The sequence below is a fragment of the Pteropus alecto genome, unplaced genomic scaffold, assembly GCF_000325575.1.
Source record: "Pteropus alecto unplaced genomic scaffold, ASM32557v1 scaffold45, whole genome shotgun sequence".
NCBI lineage: Eukaryota > Metazoa > Chordata > Mammalia > Chiroptera > Pteropodidae > Pteropus > Pteropus alecto.
The window spans coordinates 28,268,613-28,295,964 of NW_006442491.1; the positions used below are offsets into that span (position 1 = coordinate 28,268,613).

The following is a 27,352-nucleotide window of genomic DNA, read 5'->3' on the forward strand; positions in this document are numbered from 1 at the left end:
AAGGCAGGAAGGCAGAGAGCGCACCTGGGAGGAGGCAGTGGGAGCGTGGAGGGTGGGGGGCCGGGCTCGGCCTGGAGCCTTCGGGGTGGGCATCCTGGGCAGGGCGAGTGGCCGAGGTGTAGAGGGGGGAGGATGCGCCTCTCCAAAACGCTTGTCGACATGGACATGGCTGACTACAGTGCTGCGCTGGACCCGGCCTACACCACCCTGGAATTTGAGAACGTGCAGGTGTTGACGATGGGCAATGGTAGGTGGGGCAGGTGTGCCCAGGTGTGCCAGTTGGGGGCAGGTCTGCAGCTCTCAGTTTTGGGTTGGGAGGAGAATAATAGACAATAGCATGTTGGTCCTTAGGCCAGCACAGGTGTCGTCAGGTGAAGCAAATGTGCAGTGACCCCTGGTTGAGGGGAGGCATGTAAGTAAGGGCAGATCTGAATAGGTAGGTCTCCGGTATTCCTGCTAGGCCCTTCTGGTCCCTGGTAGCTCCAAACCATTCCTGATCAGTATGTCACCGGGAGCAGAGACATGATGGTGTGCGCCCTCTTGGCATCCAGCTCCAGTAATTGGGCCCAATGTGGCCCCTTCTTGAACCCCTTTGACATAGGTCCAGAGACATGGAAAGATATTTCCAATCTCTAGAGACGGTGGATGGAGGCGCTACCGTGTTTCAGAGTGCCTTCGGAACTTTCCTGGGTTGAACAGCCCACTTAGAGAAAATGGAGTCTTCAGGAAAGTTTTGCTAAACGAGATGCCGGTCGGCATTGTGTGTGTTGTGTGTGTGTGTGGGTTGGTGTGTGATCGTGGCCTCTTCTTGGTGAGCACGCATCAGCTTCCGTGTAAGTGGGTGGGTGGGTGGTGTCGACAACCGTGTGCCTGCGGGAACTATTTGCATGTTTGTGTTCATTTGCCTGTGTGTGCCTGGTCTGTGTCCATGTCCATTCCTGTCTGTTCACTGAGGGGGTCTGTGTTGGTGGGTGAATCCAGGGGCGCCTGTACGTACCGTAAGTGGTGGTGAATGTGTGTACGTGCGTCTGTGGATGTTTGCACACGTGTGCTGTGGATGGGACTCATTCCGTGCTTCCTGGGCACATTTATGTCCCACGTGGACATCCCGTCTCCTGCCCCTGTCTGTGCCTGCTCGTGGACGTGGGCGCGTCCCTGCACTGGGGGCCGGCGCTCGCTAGTGCACACACAGTTACCAGACGTGATACGCAGGGTTTTGACATCGCCATTAGCCCAATCAGCAACACGTCCATTTGACTCTGAGCAGATTTCGTGGCTTGTGTGTGTCTCTCCCCAGGTCTATGCATCCGCCCCCACGTCACCATCGCGACAGCACATCTGAAGGAGGGAGGTGTGGTTCCACTTTGCAAGGAGATGGAGGAAGGGAGGGGGCTTGGAGGCCAGGAAGTTTCTGGAGGGGAAGGTCCCTAAGTAGTGGCCACCCAGCCTCAGAGAAGTGGGTGGCAGTCGGCTGAGGCCAGCCTGCCACCTGCCTTCCTGTCATGGTGCTGCAGCTTCAGCCAAGGCCTGTAAGGCTTGTCAGTTCTGCTCAGCCAGAAAGAGGTAACTGCCCTGCCCATGGTCAGTGGGTGCTGCCTGTGGTTGGTCTCAACAGCTGCTCACCTGCCCTGCCATCCACTCACTGTATGACCTTGGGTGTGTCACCGCCCCTCTCCTGGCCTCTGTATCTTCTACAAAATGGGCTTAATCATCCCAAGCCTGCTGGCTGGCTGGATTTTAGGAGTCTCTGGGGATCACGTGAAGGAACTGAGGGAAAAACACACAGGAAATGGTAAACAAGGAACTGCTGCACCAGGCGGGGTACTATGTGACCCCACAGGGACAACGTGCGCTGTCATACTTCTGGCCACCGACCAGCCCTGGGCTGCATCCTGGGGCCAGCCCTGTCACCCCTCCAGAGCCCACGCCTCCCACTCCCAGGAATGGTGCTCCTGAGGCAGAAGCCACCCCCTTGATTGGGTGTCTTGAAGACAGGACAGTTTCCAGCTCTGGAGCCAGAAAGATTAGGGCTCACATTCTGGCACAGATCCTCCTTACCTGTGTGAACTTGGCAAGCCAGTTTCCTCTCAGAGCCTCAGTTTCTTCATCTGTAAAACGGGAATAAATAACAGCGCCTGCCCTCCCCTCCCCCACCCTGCCCCGCGCTACCCAGAGGATTAAATAAAATAAGACACCTGCGAACTTAGCACTAGTAACTGGTCCTGGCCCCATGTGGGTCATCTCGGGAACTCTGAGCACCTGTAAGAAGGGTCTGCATTCCCCACTGGAGCATGAAATGGTCTGGGAGTTGGGGTTACGTTTGAATATACATCCTGGGCTGGTGGCTCGAAGCCTCCAAGGATAGCTCCCCACCTATCCTCCGCCCCTGTTCTGGAAGCAGCAGCAGCAAGGGGTCCTTGTTTCAGAGACACCAGCAGACAACCCAGCAAGGGTAGCACGGTAGAGTCATCTAGCATGCCTGGGCCATAAATCTGTGTCCTCTACTTAGCAGCAGTGTGATGATGACCCTGGGCGAGCCACTTATCCCCTCTGTGCCTTGGTGTTCTCACCTGGCAAATGGGGCCGATCAGCTGACTCCAGGGGTGAGGTGATATACTTGGCAGCACGCAGTCCATCCTGCCCGGGATGTGGGCACCCCTTCCCCCATCCTCCACCTGAATGGCTGGGACTTGTGGGGTCAGCTCTCCCCGGGGGTCGGGGGAGGTGAGGCTGAGGGAGAAAGGGCACCAGCACAGCTTAACAATTATCCCCATCTCGAGGAATAATTCACCAAGCGGAGGGGGCCGCACTCCTGGGCACCCTCGGGAATCTGGGAGATGTTCAGCCAGGCGACAGCAGAATGAGATGCAGCGGTGTCCGCTTGTGCGTGGAGGCTGGAAGTCATCTGCTCTGAGAATTTTCTTCTGCAGAAAAGTTTTTATTTCACGAACACTGGCGAAGTGCTCATTATGTGCCAAGCTCTTCACTGAATCCCTGTAACAGCCCTAGGGGATTATTCTGTTCCCTATTTTACAAGTGAGGAAATGAAGGCCAGGAAAAGTAAACTAATGCAGCCAAGGTCACATGGCTAAGAAGTGGGCATGCTGGGATTTAAACTTGGCAGAAATGTCTCAGACTTTGTGCTCTTAACTACCACACTATGCCCCTCTTCCGTTCTTAACTGGATGTTCCTTAGGAATTCAAGGTCGGATTCAGGGTCTCTATGAGAACGCGTGTGTGTACGACTTTGTGTGGTGTGCACATGCATGCATTTTTGGGGAGAGATGGGCCATGGCATTTATCATCTTCTCTGAGAGGTCTGTTCTTGGTGGAAGTTTGCTTACTAAAAGAGTGTTCAGCTGCTGAAATTTTTAAAAAAAAAATTGAGAACACCTGGACCAGTCAAACGGTCCCCTTAACAGTTGGGGAAACTAAGGCCTGGGAGAAATTGAAGCAAGGAAAAGGAACTTGCCCAAGGTCACAGGTGAGTTAGTGGCAGAATCAGCACTAGCACCCAGGACCTCCAGCACCCGAGATCTCTTCCACCTGCCTCTTATGCCCCTCCTCACATTCATATAGATGCAGTAGCTTTTGCCCTCTGGGGCAGAAGGTATACGAGAGGTGTCCACATGCTTGCCATGGCCAGGAGGAGGGCAAATGAGCTGCTGTCCTTGGTACATGTCTTCTTCTTTCCCGGGAGAGTTGGCAGGGCCCCTGGGCGCCAAGCTGAGACCCACCGAGCCCTGGTCACTCAGTGAGAAATGAGAGGCAGGACCTGTTTCTGGGCAGATGCTGGATGGGGATTTGTCCCTTCCGCAGCCTCCTCCAGCTAGTCAGTCAGGGTCTACCAGGGTTGGATGCATCCTAGGAGGTGGCCAGGTTTTCATTACTTTCCAGGGAAAGCTGGGCTAGCAATCTTCACCACGGGGAGAAGCAGACCCTCACAAACATTTTGAAGTCACTGTCACAACCATTCCGAAGTTAGAGATACAAAAAGGGGTTCCAAAATGCCAAGGGGCTTGCCCAAGTCCCTGAGGGAGTGGGAACGGTACTTGGGTCTGGCTGAGGCGGAAGCCCTGGGGTGATCCCCATAACACTCATGTTGATTATTGACTCTAAACCACCAGAAGAGCAGGGCTTCCGGAGGTGACTTTCTGCCCCTCCTGAGTCCTCACTCTTCTCTTCTGGTGCAGACACATCCCCATCAGAAGGTGCCAACCTGAACACGACCAACAACCTGGGCGTCAGTGCCCTGTGTGCCATCTGTGGGGACCGGGCCACAGGCAAACACTACGGCGCCTCGAGCTGTGATGGCTGCAAGGGCTTCTTCCGGAGGAGCGTGAGGAAGAACCACATGTACTCCTGCAGGTGAGGAGCCTCGATTTCTCCAGCCAGGAAACAGGCGCACTTGGGCATATGTTCCCCAGGGTCTGTCTTCTCCCTGGCTAGGTCCCAGAGGCATCTGCCCTTCAAGGCCTTCAAGCCTCTTAGGCCTCGTGGATTCAGATGGAAACAATCATTCTAGGAACCTCATTCACTGATCATATAGCTATCGGCTGCCCTTTTTTGAGCACTTACTATGTGCAGGCATCATACTACGTCTTTGCATGTACGTATTTAACTGTCCCTACAAGCCCATTGTTATTGTCTCCATTTTGCAAATGAGGATCCATGAGCCTTAGGAAGCCTCAGAAGTTGGGGCCCATTCCCTAATGTGTTGCTTTTTCTGAGGCAAATAGGGGATTGACCCCAGGCCTTTTCATCTACCCCAAGGGCTTCTCAAAGCCTTGGAGATCCCTCCTTCAAAGCATCTTCTATTCTGAGCGACAACAATAAAATAATAGCAGTTGCTAGTTAGGAGCACTTGGTCACGCGCAGATCCTGTGCCAAGCTCCCTTCCTGTATTTTCTTATTTTCACCCGTCGACACTCCTCTGAGGTGGTTCCTATCATTATTCCCATTTTATAGATAAGGAAGCTGTGGCTTGGAGAGGAATTGGAATTTGCCCAAGGTCATCCAATTTGAATCGATGGCAGAACAGCGTTGACCCCCAGGGCCACACCCATAAGCATTGTGTGGTCCTGCCTCTGCTTATATCGCCCTCCAGAGAGGGGCTCACGTGGACCAAGCATTTGCTCTGAGCCGTAACCAGGAGCCCGCTCTGGGCTCTGGGCTCTGGGCTCTTATAGGATGTGGTGGAAATAGCAATGCTTCGATGCTCACAGGGCTAAGGTTCCCAACTTGGCCCTACCACCAGGCTGAGCAATCGGGTCTCCATATTGCCTCTCCAAGCCTCAGTTTCCCCGCATGGACTCTTAGAGAATCCATAGAGCCTTTCTCATGGTGAGATGGGGGCTCGTGGGACGAAGGGTTCGAGCAACAGATGACCAAGGTTCTAGTTCAATCGCGGGAGCGGGAGGGCTGTCCCTTCCCCATCCAACCATCCAAAGCCCTCCTCAGATTTAGTCGGCAGTGCGTGGTGGACAAAGACAAGAGGAACCAGTGCCGCTACTGCAGGCTCAAGAAGTGCTTCCGGGCTGGCATGAAGAAGGAAGGTGAGCCTGGGCTCTGCCCCTACCACCCCGCGGCCCCACCCGCACCCACGGCTCCCCACAGTCATTTACGACTGCGGCCACAACTTTATGACTCGGTGACAGGCCCCAGAGTGACTGGCTAATGGCTGAGAGGAGGAAGGGCCTGGAAATCTGACCATAGGGAGGGGCTGGGCTTGGTCTTGAGAACGATTAGAAGAGATAAGCTCCCACCCTCAGCCACTCGGGTTTCCAGCTACCACCACCCCTGCCTGTCTTCGCCACCACCAGGCAGCCAAGTCCGGTGTTTTTTCTTTATATGCTATTTCAAACATTAGGAAAAGCACAGAGCATGATATTACAAATGTCCATGTACCCGCTACCCAGAGTCAGCTAGTATGGATGGGGGGAGGGCTCTCTTCCTGAGCTTCCTGTCCCGGGGACAAGTGCTTCAATTCCTTAGTCATCATTCTCGAGTATCAGGTGATCTGAAGTTTTCCTGTTCCAGGGAACAGGAGCGAGGCTCCAGACTTGCCCTGGGTGGAGGAGGAGGAGAAGGCCAGAATACAACATTTATTCCAGGCCTCCTGCTTCCAGCAGATTGATGCCAATTACTGGGCTGGGTTTTTCCACGATGGATAGTTCCTTTTGTTCTTATGACGACCCAGTGCGGCTGGCACTATCATTCCCCCTTTTCATGGACGAGGGAACTGAGGCCCGGAATGGCTCAGCCACTTGCCTAAGACCCCACAGCTGGTCAGTGCAAGATCTGGGGCTGGAACCCAAAGCTTCAGACTTGAGTTCAGTGCCGTCTGGACAGCACCTCCATGCTGCCTTCTTTATGCCCTCCAGACCTCAAAAGGTTTAAAATGTTTTCAGCCCAAGCTCAGGAAGCAGAAGTCCTTTAACTGCTTCTCAAAGTAACTTGAGTTCACTGTCAAATCTCTTCGTCTTCTTCTCCGCTCATCACCTTCGGCCCCCAGACCTTCAGTTCTAGCCCGCAGCTGCGTCACTCCAGCCGAACTCTTGGTCTAGTCCTGTACACTTTCCACTCGTACCCCACCCCACCCCACAGCAGGAGCCCGGGACCCGGCCTGCCAGAGCCGACGGAAAAGGAGGGGAAGCCGGTTTCGGCAGCCTCCCCTCCCCTGTCTCTGCCTCTGAGCCCCTTCGATCTGCCCCTCCCCCAGGACACACCTGTGTCTCATCCCAGCAGGGCCTGAGGTTGAGCTGATGAGACCCGTTGGCAAACCTGGACCTGCTGACCCTAGTGAAGGAGCGAGCGGCCTCCAAGGCCCCTCCTGCTCTCTGCACCACAATTCCGGCGTCCAGACCTCAGCGGTCCTCGAAGCGGGAGAGGAGCTTTTCCAAAGGGCAAATGCCCCCCACCTCCTCCCTACCCAGAGTTCAATGGGATTGAGCCTCTCTCACCTCTAAGCTGGGAACCACTGGGAATGAGAAAGGTCAGAAATGCGCAGGTGACACATGTATGAAAAACTGGCAGTCAGGGCAAGACTGAGAACTAGAGTCTTAAGGGCCTTACAGCCTATGGTTCTAATAGTGATTCTATTAACCTAACAGCCTAAGATTTTGTTTCCAGAGAATGAATTTCTCATGTTAGAATTTCACACCTGTGACAGGCAGGTCGGAGAAGGGTTGGCAGCCTTCCTAGGCTGTATGTGGCCTGATCCTGCTGTGGGCGGTCTTTATATATGTCTCTTGTTAAACATCTATTGTCATTTTCACGTGTGTCACTTCAGGGAAGTTTCACGTGTGTCACTTCAGTACAGTGTGTCCCCTCTGTACTCTAGATTTCCCATCTATAAAATAAGGGTTGTTAATGATCCCTCCCAGCTCTGTGAGTCTCACCACAGACACCAGGACATATGCATCCTCCCTCTGAGCTGCCAAGGAGGCACAGACCCATATCCTGGTTCCTGGAAGGGGAACGAGAGCCCTCGGCCATTCTGCCTTAGCTTAGCCTTGAAAATAGCCATTGCTTCTTGGCTCAGGGAAGGTGGCATTATGCCAGGAGGACCGGAGAACTGGCTGATGGCAAGTCAGTGTGGGCTGGTAAATGTTGGTGTTTATCTGCATGCCTGGGTTAACTCAAAGATCATGACACGTGCACGTGTTGCTTGCTTTGAAAATGGGCCAGAGTAGCAAAGTATTCAGTTGCCACTGTGCTCAAGCTCTGGGAAGTGAGGGTATTATTAGGTCTATCTGAGTCTTACAGTCCCAACACCCTTCCGCAGCCTGGTGGGAAGTTCCCAAAGCCAAGATCGATGCTCAGTGGATGTCTCAGGGATCAGGAAGGTCGAGACAAGTTTTCCTTTCCCTTCCTTGATGGCCTTAGCAGGATTCAGGCACTAAAACCCAAAAATGGTCCCTGAGGAGTCCATTGTATGATAATGGATACTCACTAGACTTTTGAGGATGATTACTTTGTAGCATATACAGATGTCGAATTATAATGTTGTATACCTGAAACTATATTAAATTAAAAAAAAACAAAAAATGTGGTCCCTGAGGACAGAAAGGCACGGGATGCAAACATAAAATTTATAGAGCAGCCAGGTGTATACGAGGTCATCAAACTTACCCCCCTCACTCCTTTACAGATGGGGAAATTGAGGCCCGAGAGGTGACATGTTTGGATCAAGGGTGGAGTCAGGATTAGAACTCAGGCTCCCAGAGCTGGGCAGACACCAAGCTCTCGGGATTGAAACTGGGAGGGACCAGCATGGGGGGCATCTTTTCCTGTCTAGATTCCCGATAGTTTCTCTTGACCACAGGAAAGGGCTCCTAATCTTATAGGCCTGTAAGTCTTGGCCAGAAGTGGGTTCCCTGAAGTGACAAAGACTTGGGGAGAGACCTGGAGGTCAGTGGGCCCAACCGCAGGTCAAGAATTCTTTCCTATAATTCGACACCTACCTGGGCCTTACCCAGGACAAATGTCAGCCTCCCGGTGTCAGAAACCCAGCCCAGGAAACAGGGCCAGGGGTGCAGGAGGTTCGGGTTGGTGGTGGGCCCTTCCTTGTAATCCCAGCCAAGCCCCCTGCCGGCCCCCATCAGGGGTTCTCTGAGAAGATGGGCTCATCCTCCTCTGTGCCTCTGCCCAGGCTGGTTAATATTCAATAGAAGTTACATTAGGTCCCCGACCCTGCTAATACTGAGCAAACATTTGGAAAACATCATTCCTGTGACCGAGCTCGCGCCGGGCACTGATAAGGCCGGCCTAACCTTGAGGAGCCCAATCCGCAGCTGCTGACGGCAGCCCTTTCATTCGGCCCGCCTCCACCCGGCGCCCAGTGGGTGCGGGCAGCCACCAGGGAAGGGGTGTTGGCAGACTGGGCACTCGGGCTGGGGAGTGGTGCTGGGAGCTGGTCCCATTCAGGATGGTGGGTCTCGGGAGAGATTAATTACCTTGGGACTTCTATTTTATCCCACTGATTCCTGGCTCCGATGAGACTGTCTGACTTTCATTCTCTGATTTCAGCAAATAGGTGAAATCCAGGACAAGTTCAATAGCTGGGATGTCGATGTTCCACTGAGAAACAGGCCATAGGGCACTTCCCAGAATCAGAGCTGGTCTCCCCTAGCATCTGCTTTCAGGCCCTCAACAAATATTTATTGAGCACCTACTGCGCGCCAGGCTCTGTTCTAGTCGCTAGGACCATAACAGTGAACAAGAGGAACGAAGTTCTAGCTTTCTGGAGCATTCCTTCTGGATTGGGGGGGAGGGGTGGAAGGTGGTGAGAAATGAATAAAGAATTCTACAATAAATGCCAAGAATAAAGCAAGATAAAGGGTAGAACGTGAGGGAGGGAATGCCACAGGACGGTCAAAGGGGGCGTCTCCCAAAAGGTGGCATTTGAATGGAGACAGGTGTGCCATGCAGAAGCAGCTAACGGCAGGGGCAGAAGGTCTGATGGAGAGTGACAGGCTGTGTGTGAGGCGCGTCAAGGGCAGGTTTGGTGAGCAGAGCCAGTGAAGGAAATCGGAGAGGAAGGGCCACAGGGTGGAACTGTGACTTTACACCGAGTGAGATGGGGAGGCACTGGTTTTGACCAGTGGAGGGATATGACCAGTTTAGCAGATGCTTTGTCTTCTGAGAAGTGCACCAATAGTAGAGGCGAGGCCGGAAGCAAAGGGACCAGTGGGCCTGGACTGCTTTGGGGAGAGAAGGCAGGGCCCACACAGAGTGGGAACCAAGGGCCGATTCTGTAAGGATTACTGACAGCATTTGGGATGTGAGCAGAGGTGATATGTGAGAGAATGAGAGATATAACAAGACTCCCAGGCTAGGAGCTGGAGAATAAATCTGCCTGCTCCTGCGATGGGAAAGATGGCAGGGGAGCAGAGATGAGAGGGAAAAGCTTATAGGTGGGGAAACTGAGGCCCAGAGAGAGGGGGTGATTCCTAGCAGCACGCAGGGAGTGAGTGGCCATTCCAGACAAGAACTGAGTCTCCTGCCACCTCGTCCTCCCTCCTTGCAGCTTCAGCCAAGCCTCATTCCACAGTGAGGCCTCAGACTCCAAGGGACGGGGCCAGGGAAGCAGAAGGTCCATCTTAGACCTGAGGCCAGCACCGACCCAGATGGGGACATGCAGTGGGGTGCGGGGCCCTGGTGGACAGAGGTCCCAGCAATCTGAGTTCCTGGGGGATAGCCAGTGACGGGGCAGGAGGGAGACATCTTTCCCTCGCTGTCTCCCAGAATGTTAGTCTGGGGCACATGCTGCTCACTGCAGATGGATGAGACCGCCAGATGCCCTTGGCCAGGCTTCTGCCTCAGTGTCCAGGAACCCCTGAGCCATCTCTTGTCACCCAGAAGGATTCATTTTGCTTGTGTTACACACTTTCATGTGGAAAGAAAGGAACTCTCTTCCAAAAGAGAGCTTGAGAATCTGTCATCTAGACAAATCCCCTTTCGGTGCTCAAGATCCACCTTGAGCCCTCTGCCCTGTCATCATTGTCTTGCATGCCTCCAGTGATGGGTGGATCACTCCCACAGCCATTACCTTGTGCTAGCAGTTGGAAAGTTCTTCCACAAGCTGGGTTAGAACCCATCCCCCCTCATTCCCACATGCGGATCCGGGCTCTACCCCCTGGATGGCCCCCTCCTCCCACCTCCAACTGTGTCTCCTCCACTGTAGGACAGCCCTGCAGAATCTCCTTCTGGGTTAAACTCTCTCCCCTTGGACCTCACCCACTCCTCACTATTCATGGGACAACCCTGCCCTCTGCCACTTCCCTGACCTCCTTCCTCACCTCTCTCCGCCGTCCTCACAGCCGTCCAAAATGAGCGGGACCGGATCAGCACTCGCAGGTCAAGCTATGAGGACAGCAGCCTGCCCTCCATCAATGCGCTCCTTCAGGCCGAGGTCCTGTCCCAGCAGGTACTAGAGTGATCCCTCCACCCCCTGGGGACCCCACCCACACACACTGAAGAGGACGCTCACCTCCACCCCGTCCTCCCTAGCCAAGCCCTTTCACAGAACGGAAACTGAGTCCAGGGTCACGCAGCCAGCGTAGGAGCAAAGACAAAACTCAGACCCAGGTCTGGCACTCTGGGGTGCTTTTTAATTCATCCTGCGGCCTGCATTGTGGGAAAATCTTTGCTTTCACTGGGGGCCTGAGATCAGCTTAGCCCCAAGATAACAGAGTAGTGAACAAGTGGACAGAGTAGCAAACTGGGACTCAGTCAACCTCTTGCTGTGGGACCTTGGGCAAGTCACAGCACCTCTCTGGGCTCTTATTTCTTCATCTATCAGATATGGATGATAATTTGTGCTCTGCTCCTCCTCTAGGGCTGAGGGGCTCCTTGGGGTTCTAAGGAGCTGGTGGAGGAGGAAGTGGGGGCAGGCAGCAGGCGAAGGCCCGGAGGGAGCTCTCTCCTCCCCCACATCTGCCTTCTCCTTCCTTCTGTCTGTTTTCTCTGGAACTTTCCCTAGAGCCGAGAATGCACCCGCAGACCATCTCCCCTTTTCCAGACAGGGAAATTACCTGGGGAGAGGCCTCTGTGCAGGGAGCAGTAGGAAGGGGGCGGCGGGGGGGGCGGCGCCATCTCCAGCATTTTCCTTCATCTCCCACCAGATCACCTCCCCTGTCTCCGGGATCAATGGAGACATTCGGGCCAAGAAGATCGCCAGCATCGCAGACGTGTGCGAGTCCATGAAGGAGCAGCTACTGGTGCTTGTCGAGTGGGCCAAGTACATCCCGGCTTTCTGCGAGCTCCCTCTGGACGACCAGGTGAGGGCGGACGTGGCCTTCGGGTAGGAGGGTCCCGCTGGCTCACCGGGGATGTAGCCTTGAATTGGTTTGATTTTATTTAACAAAATGCATATAATGTTCATGTGTGCCTGGGGTTGGTTAAATCACTTCGCAAATTTCAACTCATTTAATCTCTCCAACAACCTTGTGAGGTAGTACCCTTATTATTCCCATCTTATAGGTGAAGAATGAAGGGAAAGAAAGAGATTTTTAAGTTCTGGGGCACAGAGAGGTTAACTAACTTGCTCAAGGTCACGCAGCTAGTATCCAGCAAAGCTGGGATTAGAACCAGGCAGGCAAGCTCCAAAGTCCAGGCTTCTAACCACTGCACAGTGTACCAGGCCCCTCTCCTGGGGAGCTGTTGACAGCAGCCGAGGGCCAGGAATCAGGGAATTTGGGCTTGAGCCCTGGTTTTAAGATTAGTTCTCTGATCTTAGACAAATTACTTCCTATCTCTGAGTCTCAATTTTCTTATCTGTAAAATAGAAATTACAATACCTGCTTCAGAAAGTTGTCGGGGAAGGTCGAGGACATCACCATCTGAAAAGCTTAAATTGTATAATGAGCACCTACACAGTGCCCGGGCTATTGCTGACCGCCCTAGATGTCACCAAGATGGTTTGACGTTCTTTGGAATACCAATATGTCACAAGGGAAACAAGGAGGCTGGGAGGCAGGGGGAGGAGTCTGAGAACAAATGAATTTCTGCCATACTGCAAATGATAGCTTCTGCCCGGGGCACCCCTTAGGCCTCTGCAGACATTGTCCCTATCTGGGAAGGAGAACTGGGCTGGGTCACCATCTCAGCTCTGAGGTAAGCTCAAGCACAAATAGACAGGGCCCAGACATCAGCCCTGGGGCATTCGCTTCTCTGTGTTGCACTTGTGCACAGAAGACTGGCAATGAATGTCAGTCTATTAAAGTGTCTGAGAAGTGCCCCTGGCAAGCCAGCTGTTGAACTTGGTGGAACCCAGGGCTTCTGAAACTCCTTTGACACCCAGACTCTCCTGGAGTACCTATGAGTATCTCCCGGCGGGGGGACACGCTGTGCAAACACCAATTTGGCCGGTCCTCCTCAGCCTCGCGCTGGACGCTGGATCAGACACCCTCTCACGTGGACCCCTCCCGCTTTGGGAGGGATGACAGGGCAGGGATCCTGGCCGAGCTGCCCCTGCCTTCTCCCCTGTTCTTCGTGTCCTGGCCCTGGTCCCCTCTGCTGGAGAGTCTGCATTAATGTTTAATCCCTCCTGTTCCTTCTCAGGGGCTCAGCAGGGCAACAAGATACCCCCAAGCTGAGCAATTGTTAACCTCAATTCCCACTCGAACCTCCCTGGCTGGGGCTCAGAGCATTCTCAGAGAGCAGTGATGGGTGGCCAATAACTCGAGACAATCATTAACAACACCCCCAACCGCCCCACTGGCCCACCCCCAGAACAGCCGCCATGTCAGGGGACTGGATCTGGGGCCGGGAGGGTTCCCAGCTCCCCATTTGTGGTGTTTAAGGAACACATTTTGCCCGAGATGGTGGGGCACACCTGGGAGAATTGGGGGGCATTGTCCTCCAAAGGACATCTCAAATCTATTGACATTGCCTCAGGAATCACCTTCCAAGTTTGTTTGCTTCTTGATTTATTTTGGACATTAATTCATTAAAACCTAGACGTTTGGGTGGCATTGGATAAGGGGGCTGAGGCCTTGAGAGGGAAAGCGATTTGCCCAAGGTCACAAAGCAAGGTAGCCACAGAGCTGGGATCTGATGCCAGGTCTTCCGCCTCTTGGTTTGAGAGCCACTGGAATAAGTGACGGAAGCCCTGCACAGTGAGTGCCTGGTGTATAGGAAGCTCTCAGTCATAAGCATCCTTGGCCTCTCTTTGTCCTAGGCATAGGAAGGGGGCGCTAACATCCCAAGCTATCTGCCATTCCTCTTCTTTTCCTGTCATCCTCACAAAGCTTAACTATAGAGGAATGGATGAGGTAAGGACAGGTGGATGCCTAGGAGGGGCTGGATCTGGAGAGGAAGTTAAGTAGTTTGTTCATTTGTTCATTCACCTTTCTTTCCTTCCTCCCTTCAAACAAATGTTTATTGAATGCCTTAGAACAATTTCTCCTCTTAGAGAGGCTTTCTCTGACTTCCGCATCTAACGTAGTCACTCTTGCCCCATTGCTCTTTATCACATGACCCTCACCTTCTTTTCTTCTTCCTTTTCTCCCTCCCCCCTCCCTCCCTCCCTCCTTTTCTTTCCTTTCACCATTGTGTCTCTTAGTGGGCACTTAACATTTTGATGACTGAAAGAATGAACACTAAAAGGAATTAATGAACAAAAGCATTTTTACTTCACAGTTTGGCCTGCTAAAAAAAAAAAAAAAGCCTCCAAACTCCCTAACCTAGCCTTGCAGATAAGACCCTTGAGGCTACCAGCCTCCTACTGTTTTTACCAGCCCATCCTTCGGTTCTCGGGCAAGCACTAAAGCAGACGGTTCTGAAAGAACAGATGATGACCTCCTGTGAGTTGGCTGGGCTCCTACCTTGGGCTTCCGTCTTCTGAGGCAGCCCTGTCCTCTCTCTATAGGGAGGGATCTGTCAAGCTCATGCCCTGCCAAAGGCCAGTGCTCATGCCTTTGCCTTGGGAACGAACGTCCACGTCCAAATCCTTGTAATTCACTCTCGGAATCCTGGAATCTTATGATGTCAAGCAGGCAGATGCCCTGCAGATCTAAAGCAGTGATTTCCCAAACACAACTGTACATCGAAATTGACTGGAGAGCTTGTTAAATACAGATCCTTGGGCCCACTTCATATATACAGAATTAGAATCCCTGGTGGTAGGGCCTAAGAATTTGCATTTTCATAAAACGCTCTTCATAATCTTCCATAGCTGCTCCATGGGTAGGAATTTGGGACCCACAGTTTTAAAACTTTTTGGGTCATAGACCTTCTTTAGAGTCTGATGAAAGCCTTTGAGCTTCTGCTGAAAAAAAAAAAACACCCAGAAAGTTGTTAGAGTTTCACCAAGCACACAAGAAAGGCCGAGAGGGGAGCAGCAACTTGCCCAAGGTCACAGCATTTTACAGACAGAGTCGACATCTGGTCTCCCATCTCCAAATGCATGTTCTTCCCCCTTCCGCTTCCTGAATCTTTCCCAGGTCCCTGGTTTTATCAGTTATGAGAAGAGCAGTTTTCTGATGCCCATCTTATAGTTTGGACAGGTGAAGGCAAGGGAAGCATTAAGCTGACTCGTCCAAGGTCATCGAGTCAGCGAAAAGCAGCCTTCTCAAGGGTGCAGATGCCAGACACCATCTCTTCTCTTTTCCAGGTGGCCCTGCTCAGGGCCCATGCCGGCGAGCACCTGCTGCTCGGAGCCACCAAGCGATCCATGGTGTTCAAGGACGTTCTGCTGCTAGGTGAGGAGGCTGCCCGCCCAGCCAGGGCTCCACAGAGGGCGCGCACAGTGTAGAACCCTCCTGGGCACAGGAGATGTCCACGGTGACCTGTAGGGGTGAGGGAGACAAATAAAAAATGTCCCTGGATACTCTACTCAGATGCAAGGAAATATGGACGCAAAGGATTCAAGTTCCCCAGCGTTAACGTTCAAGTACCATCAGGGTTGTCCCTGGAATTACCCATGAATTCTAATGTGCTTCCTGGGGTAGGAGCAAGGCGCAGCCAGAAGCGGCACAAACCCCAGCCTATGTCACCTATGCCTTCATGGCGTGTTTATTTATTATTTTAAATGCTTACATAGAATCACACTACGACGAGCCAGATACTAACTAGTCTGAGTACTCGACAGACATTAATTAGCTCCTTTAATACAACAACCCTATGAAGTAAGCTCTATTATTTATCCCCATTGTACAGATGAAAAAACCGAGGCCCAGAAAGGAATGTATCCAAATATATCTCACTAGCTAGTGGTAGAACCAGTGTTCAACCGGACAGTCTAGTTTCAGAATCTGAGCCTCAATGTTTTGGAGACTCCCAAGTGGGCCTTGAACGTCATCTGTCTTGAGGGTCGTGTTGGAGAATGGAATGTGGGTGACGTGAAAGGGTCCCAGAAAGCCAGGCTCCAGGCCCAGTCCAATGACTTCAAGCAACTCATTCCTTTTCATCTGGGCCTCAGCTTTGTCATCTGTAAAATAGGCATGACAAGCCCCATGGGGTGCTCCTCCATGAGCACCAGCTGCATGGTAACTGCAAAGGGCAGGGCCTGTCCAAAGCTAGGGTTGGGGGTACACCCAAGGTGGCTTCCCCACCCCATCCCACCCCTCCTTCCCAACTCCTCCAGGCAATGACTACATCGTCCCACGGCACTGCCCGGAGCTGGCGGAAATGAGCCGGGTGTCCATGCGCATCCTGGACGAGCTGGTGCTGCCTTTCCAGGAGCTGCAGATCGATGACAACGAGTACGCCTGCCTCAAAGCCATCATCTTCTTTGACCCAGGTACAGGCCACTCTTCCCGCCCATCCTCGGTGCTCCAGACCCTCTGTCAAACTTCTGCTACCGGGTTCTGTCCCTTGAGTTCACAGCCTCCTTCCTCTCTTTGGTACAACGTTTACCAGATGAGGAAAATCAAGGTTCGAAAGGATGATACCACCGGCCAGGGCACACTGTTTCCTTGGCTTCTTTCCCTCCTTTCTCGTCCTTCCTCCTTCCCTCTCTCTCCTTCCCTTCTACCTTCCTTCTTTTCTTTCCTTTCATCTTCTCCCCCCCAAAAAAATGTTATTAAAATAATATCTGCACATACTTAAAATGCAAATAGTCCTTCTAACCCCACTTTTTCTGCTAAAGCCTATTTCCCCAGGGGGAACCAACCAATTCTGATTCTTTTAATGGTTTCTTCTGGCAGTTACTTCAAGCTCTAAATAAAATGCTAAGCCTGCTCTTTCTTGATTTATCTATTTTAAATCATATTTTTCCTCCTATGCTTGTGGAGGATTTCACTCTGCTCTGTCAGCATTCCCATCCTCTCTCCCCCGTTCTCAATATATTGTTATGGCTATTTTAGTGTCTCCATTGATTGCCATTCTAATGCTGTTATGTGCTTATGCCTTTATTTCTTGTCCTATCAAGTGTAGACAGTGTCTTCCAGCCTTTCACTTACAGGATAAAGATACAGTAGTCCCCTTTATCAGCGGTTTCGCTTGTCGTGGTTTCAGTTACCTGTGGCCAGCTGTGGTCTGAAGATATTAAATGGAAAATTCCAGAAAGAAACAATTTCCAAGTTTAAAATGGCATGCTGTTCTGAGTAGCATGATGAAATCTCACACTGCCCTGCTCCATCCTACCAGGACGTGAATCGTCCCTTTTGTCCAGCATATTCACGCTGCGTATGCTATTTGCCTGTTAGTCATTCAGTAGCCAACTCGGTTATCAGATCAGCTGTCCCAATATTGCAATGCTTGTGTTCAAGCAACCCTTATTTTACTTAATAATGACCCCAATGCTCAAGAGTAGTGATGCGGGCAATTCAGACGTGCCAAAGAGAAGCCATAAAGTGCTTCCTTTAAGTGCAAAGTGAGCACAGTACAGTAAGATATTTTGAGAGAGAAAGAGACCGCATTCATATACCTTTTATTACAGTATATTGTTATAATTGTTGTATTTTATTATTAGTTATTGTTAACCTCTTACTGTGCCTAAATTATAAATTAAACGCTATGATAGGTGTGTATAGAGAGGAAAAAACATGATATATATAGGGTTCAGTAGTATTTGTGGTTTCAGGCAGCTACCGGGGGTCCTGGAATGTATCTCCCGCAGATACAAAGCGACTATCGTATTGCACCCCCAGTCTTTCCTTCAGCTCCCCATTCTCCTCTCCCCACCTGCATTTTCGCAATGCCTTTGTAGTTACATCTTTGTGCAAAACCTGATTTTATTTCACAATGTCAAGATGCCTGGGCCCCCAAAGGCTTGCTTGCTTCCCTTTCTCTGTACTTGTTAGGGAGGACTTACTGTGTGCCAGGCACTGTTCTTCCTGCTAGGCATCACCTGCGTAAAGATCGCCTCTAGTAAAAATAGCAATGAAGAAGAAGATGACCACCATTTGTGGAGTGGTCACGAAGGCCCCCTTCTAAACACTCCATGTGGATTATCTCACTTATTACTTGCAAGTTGGTACCTGCGAGGCAGGAACTGTTATTATTCCCATTTTGCAGATTAGAAAATGAGGCACAGGGAGATTGATTAATTTGCCCAAAGCCATACAACCGGGAAATGGCAGAGCCCACATTTGAACTTCAGACTATCCAGTTCTCAAGCTCGTGCATGTTCTTACCTATCACACACTATTCTCCCATTTCTTAAAGGATAAGATTCTAGTTCTAGTTTCCTTGTGAGACTGGCCTGGGCTGTATCCCCTGCAGTGCTAAGCACATAACTAGACAGAGCAATTACTCGATTACAGATGCTGAGTCAGGGTCAGCAACCTGGCTTGGAGTGCCAGGTGGCCTAGTATAGGGGCTGGCATATAGGTGGTGCTCAGTGTTTGTCGACTGAATAAAAGAATGCAGAAACATGATTCAGTGGAGAGAGCCCTGCACTAGAAGTGTGAGTGAAATTCTCTTTCTGCCTCTTAGTTTAGGAAATAAATGCGTAACCACCATGAAGTTTGAGACCATCTCTTCATGACCACTTGAGTCCCCTTCTTGAATTTAAAGATCTAGAATTTATTTATTGATTTTTTTTTCAATCATTGATCTTTCCATCCATCTATCCATCCCTTTATCTAGTTATCGATTCAACAAATATTGACTACACCTGGTGCTTGGTGGTGGGTTTAAAATGACAAATGAAACGTATGCCTGCCCGCACAGAGATCACAGTCTAGTGCAAGAGACAGTTGCATCCTGTATGGTCAGTAGTAACAGAAGAACCACAGAAATTTGGGGCCCTGATGGATACTCATAATGCAGACTTGTGAGGGCAGAAAAGAGAAGGCTTCCTTAAGGAGGTGAAACCTAAGCCGAGACCCTAAGATGACACAGGGAGACTATCCTAAGGGAGCAGAAGCAGCACGTGCTGAGGTCTGGACAGTGGACTTCAACTTGGTGTCGGGAGCTCCAAGTCCACATCATGGATCTGCCAACAACTGGATGTGTGACCTGGGCCAAGTCCTTTCCCTGCTCTGTGCCTCAGTTTCCCCATGTGTAATGAAGAGGTTGTTAGGTACCCTCTTAGGTGTGTTTCTGAAGTTCTGCCTTCCATCCCCCACTTCCTTCTCCCAGTTCTGCATCTTAGGAAATGTGACGGAAACGCTTTTCTGCCTGAGTCCAGGAAGCTACAACTTGTCCTAGTGTACCCTGGTTCTTGAGGACCCTGAATCCTCATTCTGGCACTGCGCAGACTCCCTATGGGACCCTGGGTCACTAGGTCCCCATCAGGGCCCCATGAATCAGGGAAGATCTGGGTCCTGACTCCCCAGATGCTCCAGCTGGGCCCCACTGCCCTCTCTTGCCCACTTCTTCCCATTGCAGATGCCAAGGGGTTGAGTGACCCAGGCAAGATCAAGCGTCTGCGGTCCCAGGTGCAGGTGAGCCTAGAAGACTACATCAACGACCGCCAGTACGACTCGCGTGGCCGCTTCGGCGAGCTGCTGCTGCTGCTGCCCACCCTGCAGAGCATCACCTGGCAGATGATCGAGCAGATCCAGTTTATCAAGCTCTTCGGCATGGCCAAGATCGACAACCTGCTGCAGGAAATGCTGCTGGGAGGTCTGTGCCGGGCCCACGAGGGGCTGAGAGGTGGGCGGGGGCAGGTGGGTCCTCTGCAAGAGACAAGCCTCATGCAGATCTAGGCTCACTTTTTAGCTCCATTACTCCCTCACTCTGTGGCCTTGGGCAAATCCTTTAACCTAGCTGAGCCTCAGTTTTCACATCTGGAAAATAGGGACAATGGTCCATTTATTCAGGCACTGACAGCCTAGTATGTGTCAGTCACTCTTCTAACTGCTGGAGATTCAGCAGAGAACAAGATCTCTGCCCTCCTGGAGGCTGTGTGTGAGTGTGTGTGCATACATGTGTGTGTAAGGGCTCATGGGAACAGATGATAATCAAGTATATAATGAAGAAAGTAACTACAGGTTTTTAAATAACCAGGTAAAACGATAGAGTGGAACTGAAAAGGGGCCTCTTTTGATAAGTTGGCCAAGGGAGACCTTTCTGAAGTGGTGACTTTTGTTCTTAGATCTGATGGACGAAAGGAAACAGAACATTTAAAAGCCAAAAAAATAAAAGAAAGAACGAAAGAAAAACATTCCAGGCAAAAGAAACCAATACAGAATCCCTGCAGTAGGAGAGGTTAGAGTGTTTAAGAGAGAAGAATAAAGTTATGAGATGGGGGAGCTGTGTGAGATGAAGATGGAAATTGGGTGGAAACCAAATGACACGCATCTGATTTTGTAGACCATGGTCAGAAATTTGGAATTTATTCTCATGCAACTACACTAAGAAGAGTGAAGATCAGACTAGTGTTTTGAACAAACCACTCTTATTGTAGTGTAGAAAGTGAATATCGGGGGGGCGGGGCAAAGTAGAGGCAGGAGACCCCCGAGAATGCTGTTGTCTCCTGTCAGAGGAAGGACGATGGAGGCTTGGGCTGAGGCATGACTGGACGTCTCGCAGCAGAGGGAAATTTGATCGTCTGTTTGGAGGAAAGAAACCACAGGGTTTGCCCACTGATCAAATGTGGGGTGTGCGAAGGAGGGGAAGAGTCAAGGACGAAACCTACTTTTTTGCTTTGAGTAAGAGGAACACTGGCAGGGTAATTTACTGAGATGAGGGAAAACAGTTCCAGTCTGTATATGGTGGTGGTGGTAAGAGGTGGACCAAGAGATCCATTTTAGACTTTAATTAAACTTGAGACGACTATTAGACATCCACGTTGAGTTATCAAGGAGGCAGTTGGATGTTTCGGTTTGTTGCTCAAACACAAACCCAAAGCTCAGGAGGAAAGGCAGCTCCGTGTGTTCTAGCAATTAGGTGCCATGGAAGAGGATTGTGGGAAGACTAGCCAAGGGATAGGAGCCAAGCCAGGGACGTTCCAGAATCCAAGAGAAGAGCGTGTTTTAAGGAGTAAGGAGAACAGAGCATTTAATGGTGTTAAATTCTACAAGATGGAGGTGTCCATCGGATGGGCAACATGGAAGCTCTTTGCGATTGTGAAAAGAACAGTGTCAGAGAACCTTCGGAAAGGAACCCAGATGGGGAAGTGTTACAGGGTGAGCAAGTGAGAAAGTGACGAAGCGGAGATGACGAGAGTAGACAAGTCTAACAAGAGTAGACGACCCTTTGAAAATGTTTTGCTGTGGCGGGGGAACTATGAGGGAGCTGAGGATGATTGCAAAGGAGTGATCATAATGATGGGCAGTGGAATTTTGACTGGACTAAAAGGGAAATAAAGATGGGGGTGATAAATAGTGAAAAGTGAAGGTCAATGAATTGGCATGCTCAATAGGGTTGAAGAATTTTTGTAGCGATGGTACTAAATGAAGTGAGCTGGGAGGGTAAGAGGTGACATCTAAGGGAAGCAGCTTGGACTCAAGATTTTGCAGGTGATGTAGTTATTGGTGGTGATATGGCCGAGGGCAAGTTTGCTCAGCCTCAGCACTAATGCTATGTGGGGGCTGTCGTGTGCCTTGATTGGTCTAGCCACATGGCCTCTGCCCATGAAATGCCAGTGGCACTCCTCCACCAGGGACAACCAAAAATGCCTTCAAATATTGTCAAATGTCCCCTGAGGGGCCCAAATCACTCCCAGTAGGGAAGCATCGTCATATGGTAACTCATTTCGTGTTCACTTGGACCCGGTACATATGGGGATATTACAAATCAGGTGTCATTGAGATCAAGATCAGGAAGGCGCTTGTGCTCTGTTGCCAGACAAACTTGGGTAAGATTTTAATCTCTCTGGACCCTGTAATCTCATCTGTAGACTGGGATAATAATGATACCCACCCTATAGGGTTAATATAAGGACTAAATAATGTCAAAAATGAAAAGCACTGTAAAATGGTGCCTGGCACATAATAGGTGCTCAATAATTAATAGCTATTATTAAAACAAGGGTACTTCAGAGGCCTTTTGCAAGCCCTAAAATTCTATCGTTGTTACGTTACTGACCACACCTTATATAGTATTATCACTCTCTGACACATTTTTTTGAAACAGTTACTGTGTTCCAGACACATTGCCAGGCCCTCAAAGAGAGGAGAAAAATACACCTATAATTGTAATATTCACAGACAGAGGAAGTGATTGCTCCCAAAAGCAGGGCTGCAGATAGGTTACTATAGGAATTCCAAGGAAGGGGAGGTTGACTTCCTACTGGAGTACAGAGAATCCGAAGAGACTTCCCAAAGGAGAAAGTATCTGAGCCAGAATTTGGACATGTGGACCTGGAGTGGTGGAGAAAGCGTCTGTAACGGAAGCAACACATGAGCAACAGCATAGAGACCGGAAAGTACAGGGAAACGTAGATGCTGGAAGTAGGTCACCTTGGCTGAAGCAGAGGTGTGGGGATGAGACTGAAAGGTGAGTTGGGACCAAATGGTTGAACGACTTTTGTGCCAAAAAGCTTTGAGAGCCATTGATTAAATCCATTATATTAACATGCAATGGATACGCTACTCATGACAATATTTAAATGATCTCAGAGCTTCCTTACATGCTCCTTGTTTCTTTCAAATCGCTTTTGTTCTCTTGGTTTGTTGGGTCCTCTCAGTACCCTCATGAGGCCCATGGATGGGAATGGTAAGCCCCAGTTTACTAACCCATGCTTATCATTTGGTTTCTGCCCCGTTGCCACCATCTCATACAACTTCCCCCATCTCACAACTTTATCCTTCTCTCTCAAACACACAAAGCTCTCCCGCCTCAGGGCTTTTGCATTAGTTTCTCTTGACTTTTAAATGTTCTATTTCCTTTCATCCATCAGGTCTTAGCACAATAGGGAATAGAAACCCAATAAGCACCATCAATAATGGATGGACAGGTTGATTGGTTACACCTGAGGCAAATGGTGCCTCAGGCCCACAGTCCTTATCCCAGACTCTCCATCCTCATTGAGCACCCCCTCTACCTGCAGGGTCCTCCAGTGATGCAACTCATGCCCATCACCCTCTGCACCCTCACCTGATGCAGGAACACATGGGCACCAACGTCATCGTTGCCAACACGATGCCTGCTCACCTCAGCAATGGACAGATGTGTGAGTGGCCCCGACCCAGGGGGCAGGCAGGTGGGCATCTTGGGTTCTACTGAGGAATGGGGTGAGGCTGGAGCCTGGGAGCGGTGCCAGGGGAAGGTTGGGTCTATAACATGGGAACCACAATACAACTGTTCTCTGGGCTCCAGAGAACGAGAAGTAAGATTGTTCCTTTGTTAAGGCTGTTATTCATTGCGGTGATTGACAGCCTGTACTGAATGAAGCTGTTCTTGGGATGAGGCAATCCACCAGACAAGATTGCCCCTTGGGTGAGGATGTCCATTGGGGTGAAAATCCAATAGATGTTGTCCACTAGGTAAAATTGTTCATTGAGTAAAGCTGCTCACTTGGATAAGGCTATCTATTAGACAGTTGGGTGAGACTATTCATTGAGTGGGGATGTCCTTCAGGCTAAATGCTCCTCTGAGGTGAAACCTCACAAGAGTGAGTCTGTCACTGGGCAAAGTTATTCAAAGACTAAGATTATCATTGGGATGCGGTGAACCACATAAAGTAAGATTGTTCTTTGGGAAAGTTGCCCATTGAATAAAGTTAGCCAAGTGGGTCATGGTCAAAGTCACTTCCTGAACCTGTGGTGGGGGTGATTAGTTCTGTTACTGATCTACCTAAATATCAGAGAAATAGTATTTTTTAGGCCAGTTAGCCAGACCCTTGGGTCTCAACTGTTGCTTCTCCTCTCTGAGAAAGTATATTCCTGTCACATGTCCCATTGTCCTTGGGGAGAGTCAGACTTGGGCCTTGGTTTGGGAGAAGCAGCCCACATCTCCATATCAAATGGTGGAAGAGATGGGGATTGGTAGGACCTGGGAAAAGGCTGTGACCGTGGAATCTGGCCCAGTCACAACTTTCCAGACCTCATGGAACTTAGACTCTGATCTGGGACTCAGAAGGTGTGAGCTGTAAGAGACCTGAAAGATTATCTCATTTCATTTGCTCATTTTATAGAAGAAACTAAGCCCCAGAAAGGGAGAAGAGCTTTCCTAGGGCTCTTATTTATTCCCCGAAGGGCCGGAATTCTGAGCAGTCCCTGTCTATCTCTCTCCCTGTCTGTCTCCAGCCACCCCTGAGACACCACAGCCCTCACCGCCAGGTGGCTCAGGGTCTGAGCCCTACAAGCTCCTGCCAGGAGCCATCGCCACAATTGTCAAGCCCCCCTCTGCCATCCCCCAGCTGACCATCACCAAGCAAGAAGTCATCTAGCAAGCTGCTGGGGGTCAGGGGCTCTGCTGGCCCCACAGCCCCCTCAGAAAGTCCCTGGTGGTCACTTGGTCACCACGAAGATGACAACAGGGCCAGTCCCAGAGCAGTAATGGAAAGGGCAAAGAGCCCAGGAACTTGGGCTGCAGGCCACATCCCATTGCCACCCTCCACACCTGCTCTGGATGATGGGGCTTTAACTTGGGGAGACCCCAGCTGGAAAATCCTCTGCCGCCTTGGACAACTTTTCTCTTGCTGAAGCCACTGCCTTCCCCTTCATCCATATCTACCCCCAAGTTCTTCACCCCCCAAGGACTGCTGACTGGAGACAACATGGGACCTGGCTTTAACACAGCTCCCCTCCCCTCAGACTGGTACTTCTCTCCTAGAGCTGTCATAGTGTCCAGTCACAGAGGGCCCTGTGAGGCTGGGTCGGATTGTGACCCCTTAGTCTTCTCTGTTCTGCTGCCTCAGCCTCCAGCGCCCCTCTCCACTGCCACAGTCACCTTCCTCTGCCCTTTTAGTGTCTCCAAAGCCACCTCTCCAGAGGCTGAGGAAGACTTGGAAACAATGTCCCCAGTCATTCTGGGAACACTTTTAAAGCACTGTCTGGGGCTAGGCACAGTGTAGGAGATTGTTGAGAAGGAAGACACATTCCTTCTCTGACCCACAGCTCATCCCTTCTTCAGGGACTTGGGTGGGACCCTTGGGTGGATCCCTTGGGACGGAGTCATGATCTCCACAGGCTCTCAACAATGAGAGAACAGTCCGAGGTGGACAACTGCAGCAGGAACTTGGAGGGGAGGCCGGAGTGGTCAGAGAAAGCATCCAGGTAGAGGCAGACGATGCACCGGGCCCTTAAGGAAGGGTTGGATTTTGCTGGTGGAGCAGGTGAGACAGGACATTCCAAGGGAGGGCAAAGAGCTGGGTAAAGCCTGGAGGTTAGAAGGGCATCGGGGGGAGGGCTGCCTGGAGCAGAGTTGTCATGCCAGATAGTGTGGGAGCCTTGAATGCCAGACTGGGGCATTGAGACCTGGGTTCCTAGGCCATGAGTAGCTGGAGGGGGGGTGTGCAGTGAATTGAGCTTTCAGAAGCTCAAGACAATGATCCTACAGAGGCTGGAAGTTTTGGAGGAAGCAGGGAGATCAGATGGGGGCAGCTAATGTAATCCAGGTGAGACAGAGATGAGGCTTAGGAATGGAGAAGGATGGATAAATCTTCAGGTCAGAGTGATATCAAGGGGGAATTATCCACCAGGGCCTGTCTCGAGCTCTTCCTTATTCCCAGAACTGTCTTAAGGCACTTGATTTGTGTTACCTCCTTTCATCCTCCCTACTACCCAGAGAACCATACAGAAGATGAAATTGAGGTTAAGTAATTTTTCTGGAACTCACAGAGCTGGTAAGTGACCAAGTCAGGACTTGATCCCAGGTCTGCTTGGATCAGAACAGGAGCCCCTAACCGTGGTGGCTGAACAACTCTGAAAGGGCCCTCTCCCCTCACTGTGATCGAGTTGAGGGACTTCCTGCCCTCACCAGCCTCGGAAGCCAAAACTTCATTCGTCCCAGGAGCCGTGCCCACGCCCACGACTAATTGTCATGATGATGCGCTGAAATCCAGTTAGTGGCCAGATTCTGGCTTGCTGATCGACAAGGAGATTCATAACTCCTGGGTCCCTTTTCTCTCTTTACTCCCCAACTTTGGGAGATGGGTGTCAGGGATTTGGCTCTTGGGAGACAGACAAATATGGCCTGGTGTTCTAGGAATGGGACAGTTTGGGTGGGGGACGGGAGAGAGGTCTGGGTTTGAGACCTGCTCTGGGGAGCATCACTCAAGGTACATTCTGGAACCATAAAACCCCAGGATAGAGCAGCCAGTGCCTCATCCATGCAGAATGTTGGTGGCTTTGGGGGAAATTCTGAAAAATGCCACTTGCCAATGGGAATTATAGTGGGGACCAGATCTGGGACTAGAGCTGTGCTTACGTGGAAGGGTGGACAGTTAGACTGCTTACCGACACCCACCCAGGGCTGACCCTTCTGAATAGGCGGGGGCAGTACCCCAGTGCCCCAAGATCCCATCATTAGTGATTATTCCTTTTGGCAAAAGAGGCATGAAGGGCATTGGGACAGTATATTCAAGAGAAATCTCTACATCTCCAGTGCTGTCAGGATTGGCCTTTCCCACTCCAGCAAGCCAGGTCCCCAATCCCAGGAGAGATTGTCTCCTGCTCAGTGCTCTCAAACCTTCCTCAGCCACCTATCATTTAGGTTCCCCAGAAATCCCAGCCAAGGGGCTCAGACTGGTCTGATAGGGAAGCGGGAGTCATTCTGGTCATGTCACTCAGGCCTCTGTCATGAGAACAAAGTAGAGATAAGGATTTCCCGTGGGATGGAGTGGGGAGACAGTGGCTTTTAATGGTAGCAATTTTCTGGGGCAGGGGGTCAGCCCTCTGCCCAAATCAACTCTTCCTGGAGGAGAAATCTATTCCCTTTTAATAATTTTATTGTAATGCAGGAAACAAAATAAAGGCAAGTTTACTTTTCTGATTCTGAACTGAGGACACCACACTGGATTTTTTTTTTTTTTTTCTACCTGAGTTGTGGTCCAGAAACAAAATCTGATGGACTAAGAAAAGGTTGGGAGGGCAAGCACGGACCCTGCGATTCCTCCTCGGAGACAACCCCTTCTCCAGGCAGCTCTCAGAAGCTTCCAGAATCCACAGGCTCTCCTGAGAGTGGACAGAAAGGAGAGGAGAGGGTTGGCAATGGATGCTCCTAGATCTCTTGTGATGACCAGGCTAATTACTTTTGCCAAATTGCTCTGTGGTTTGCCCTGACTGGTTTGGAATGTGAAATTCACATCAAGCAATTCTGGAAGTGGGCTGGGTTCTGTCAGATGCATCAACATCTTCCTGTGGCTGTGAATGTCGTTAGGTCCCATGCTGACACCTGAGCCCCTGTCACTGCCACCCAATGGGGCAAAGAAGCAAAAACAAATTTCTTGTGTGTTTTAACAAAAGTTTATAAAGCAAAATAAATGGCACATATGTTTTCTAAGTCCTCGGATGGGTGTCTTTTCTTCCTTTCAGGTGTTAGAGATAAGAATGAAAATAGTTGGATAGTC

The 27,352-nt window shown here is 50.7% G+C and overlaps 1 protein-coding gene across 2 annotated transcripts; it reads left to right on the forward strand.

Moving 5' to 3' along the window:
* Nucleotides 1-27,262, forward strand: HNF4A (hepatocyte nuclear factor 4 alpha). 2 transcript variants are annotated; one of them, XM_006921832.3, is made up of 10 exons: nt 1-247; nt 4,194-4,368; nt 5,461-5,555; nt 10,824-10,930; nt 11,628-11,783; nt 15,119-15,206; nt 16,091-16,246; nt 19,282-19,518; nt 22,889-23,041; nt 24,087-27,262. In XM_006921832.3, the coding sequence occupies exons 1-10, from the start codon at nt 133-135 to the stop codon at nt 24,227-24,229; spliced, it is 1,425 nt and encodes a 474-aa protein (XP_006921894.1). In that variant the 5' UTR covers nt 1-132; the 3' UTR covers nt 24,230-27,262. The 2 variants fall into 2 exon arrangements, with proteins under 2 accessions (XP_006921894.1, XP_006921895.1); XM_006921833.3 differs by having other exon boundaries at nt 118-247; nt 22,889-23,011.
* Nucleotides 27,263-27,352: the final 90 nt, after the last annotated feature.

Bases quoted from the DNA above. Each gene is read 5' to 3' on its own strand.
- HNF4A (XM_006921832.3), top strand. From the start codon at position 133: ATGCGCCTCTCCAAAACGCTTGTCGACATGGACATGGCTGACTACAGT. The intron at 10,931-11,627 runs GTACTAGAGTGA...ATCTCCCACCAG, and splicing joins CCGAGGTCCTGTCCCAGCAG to ATCACCTCCCCTGTCTCCGG. The intron at 19,519-22,888 runs GTCTGTGCCGGG...CTCTACCTGCAG, and splicing joins GCAGGAAATGCTGCTGGGAG to GGTCCTCCAGTGATGCAACT.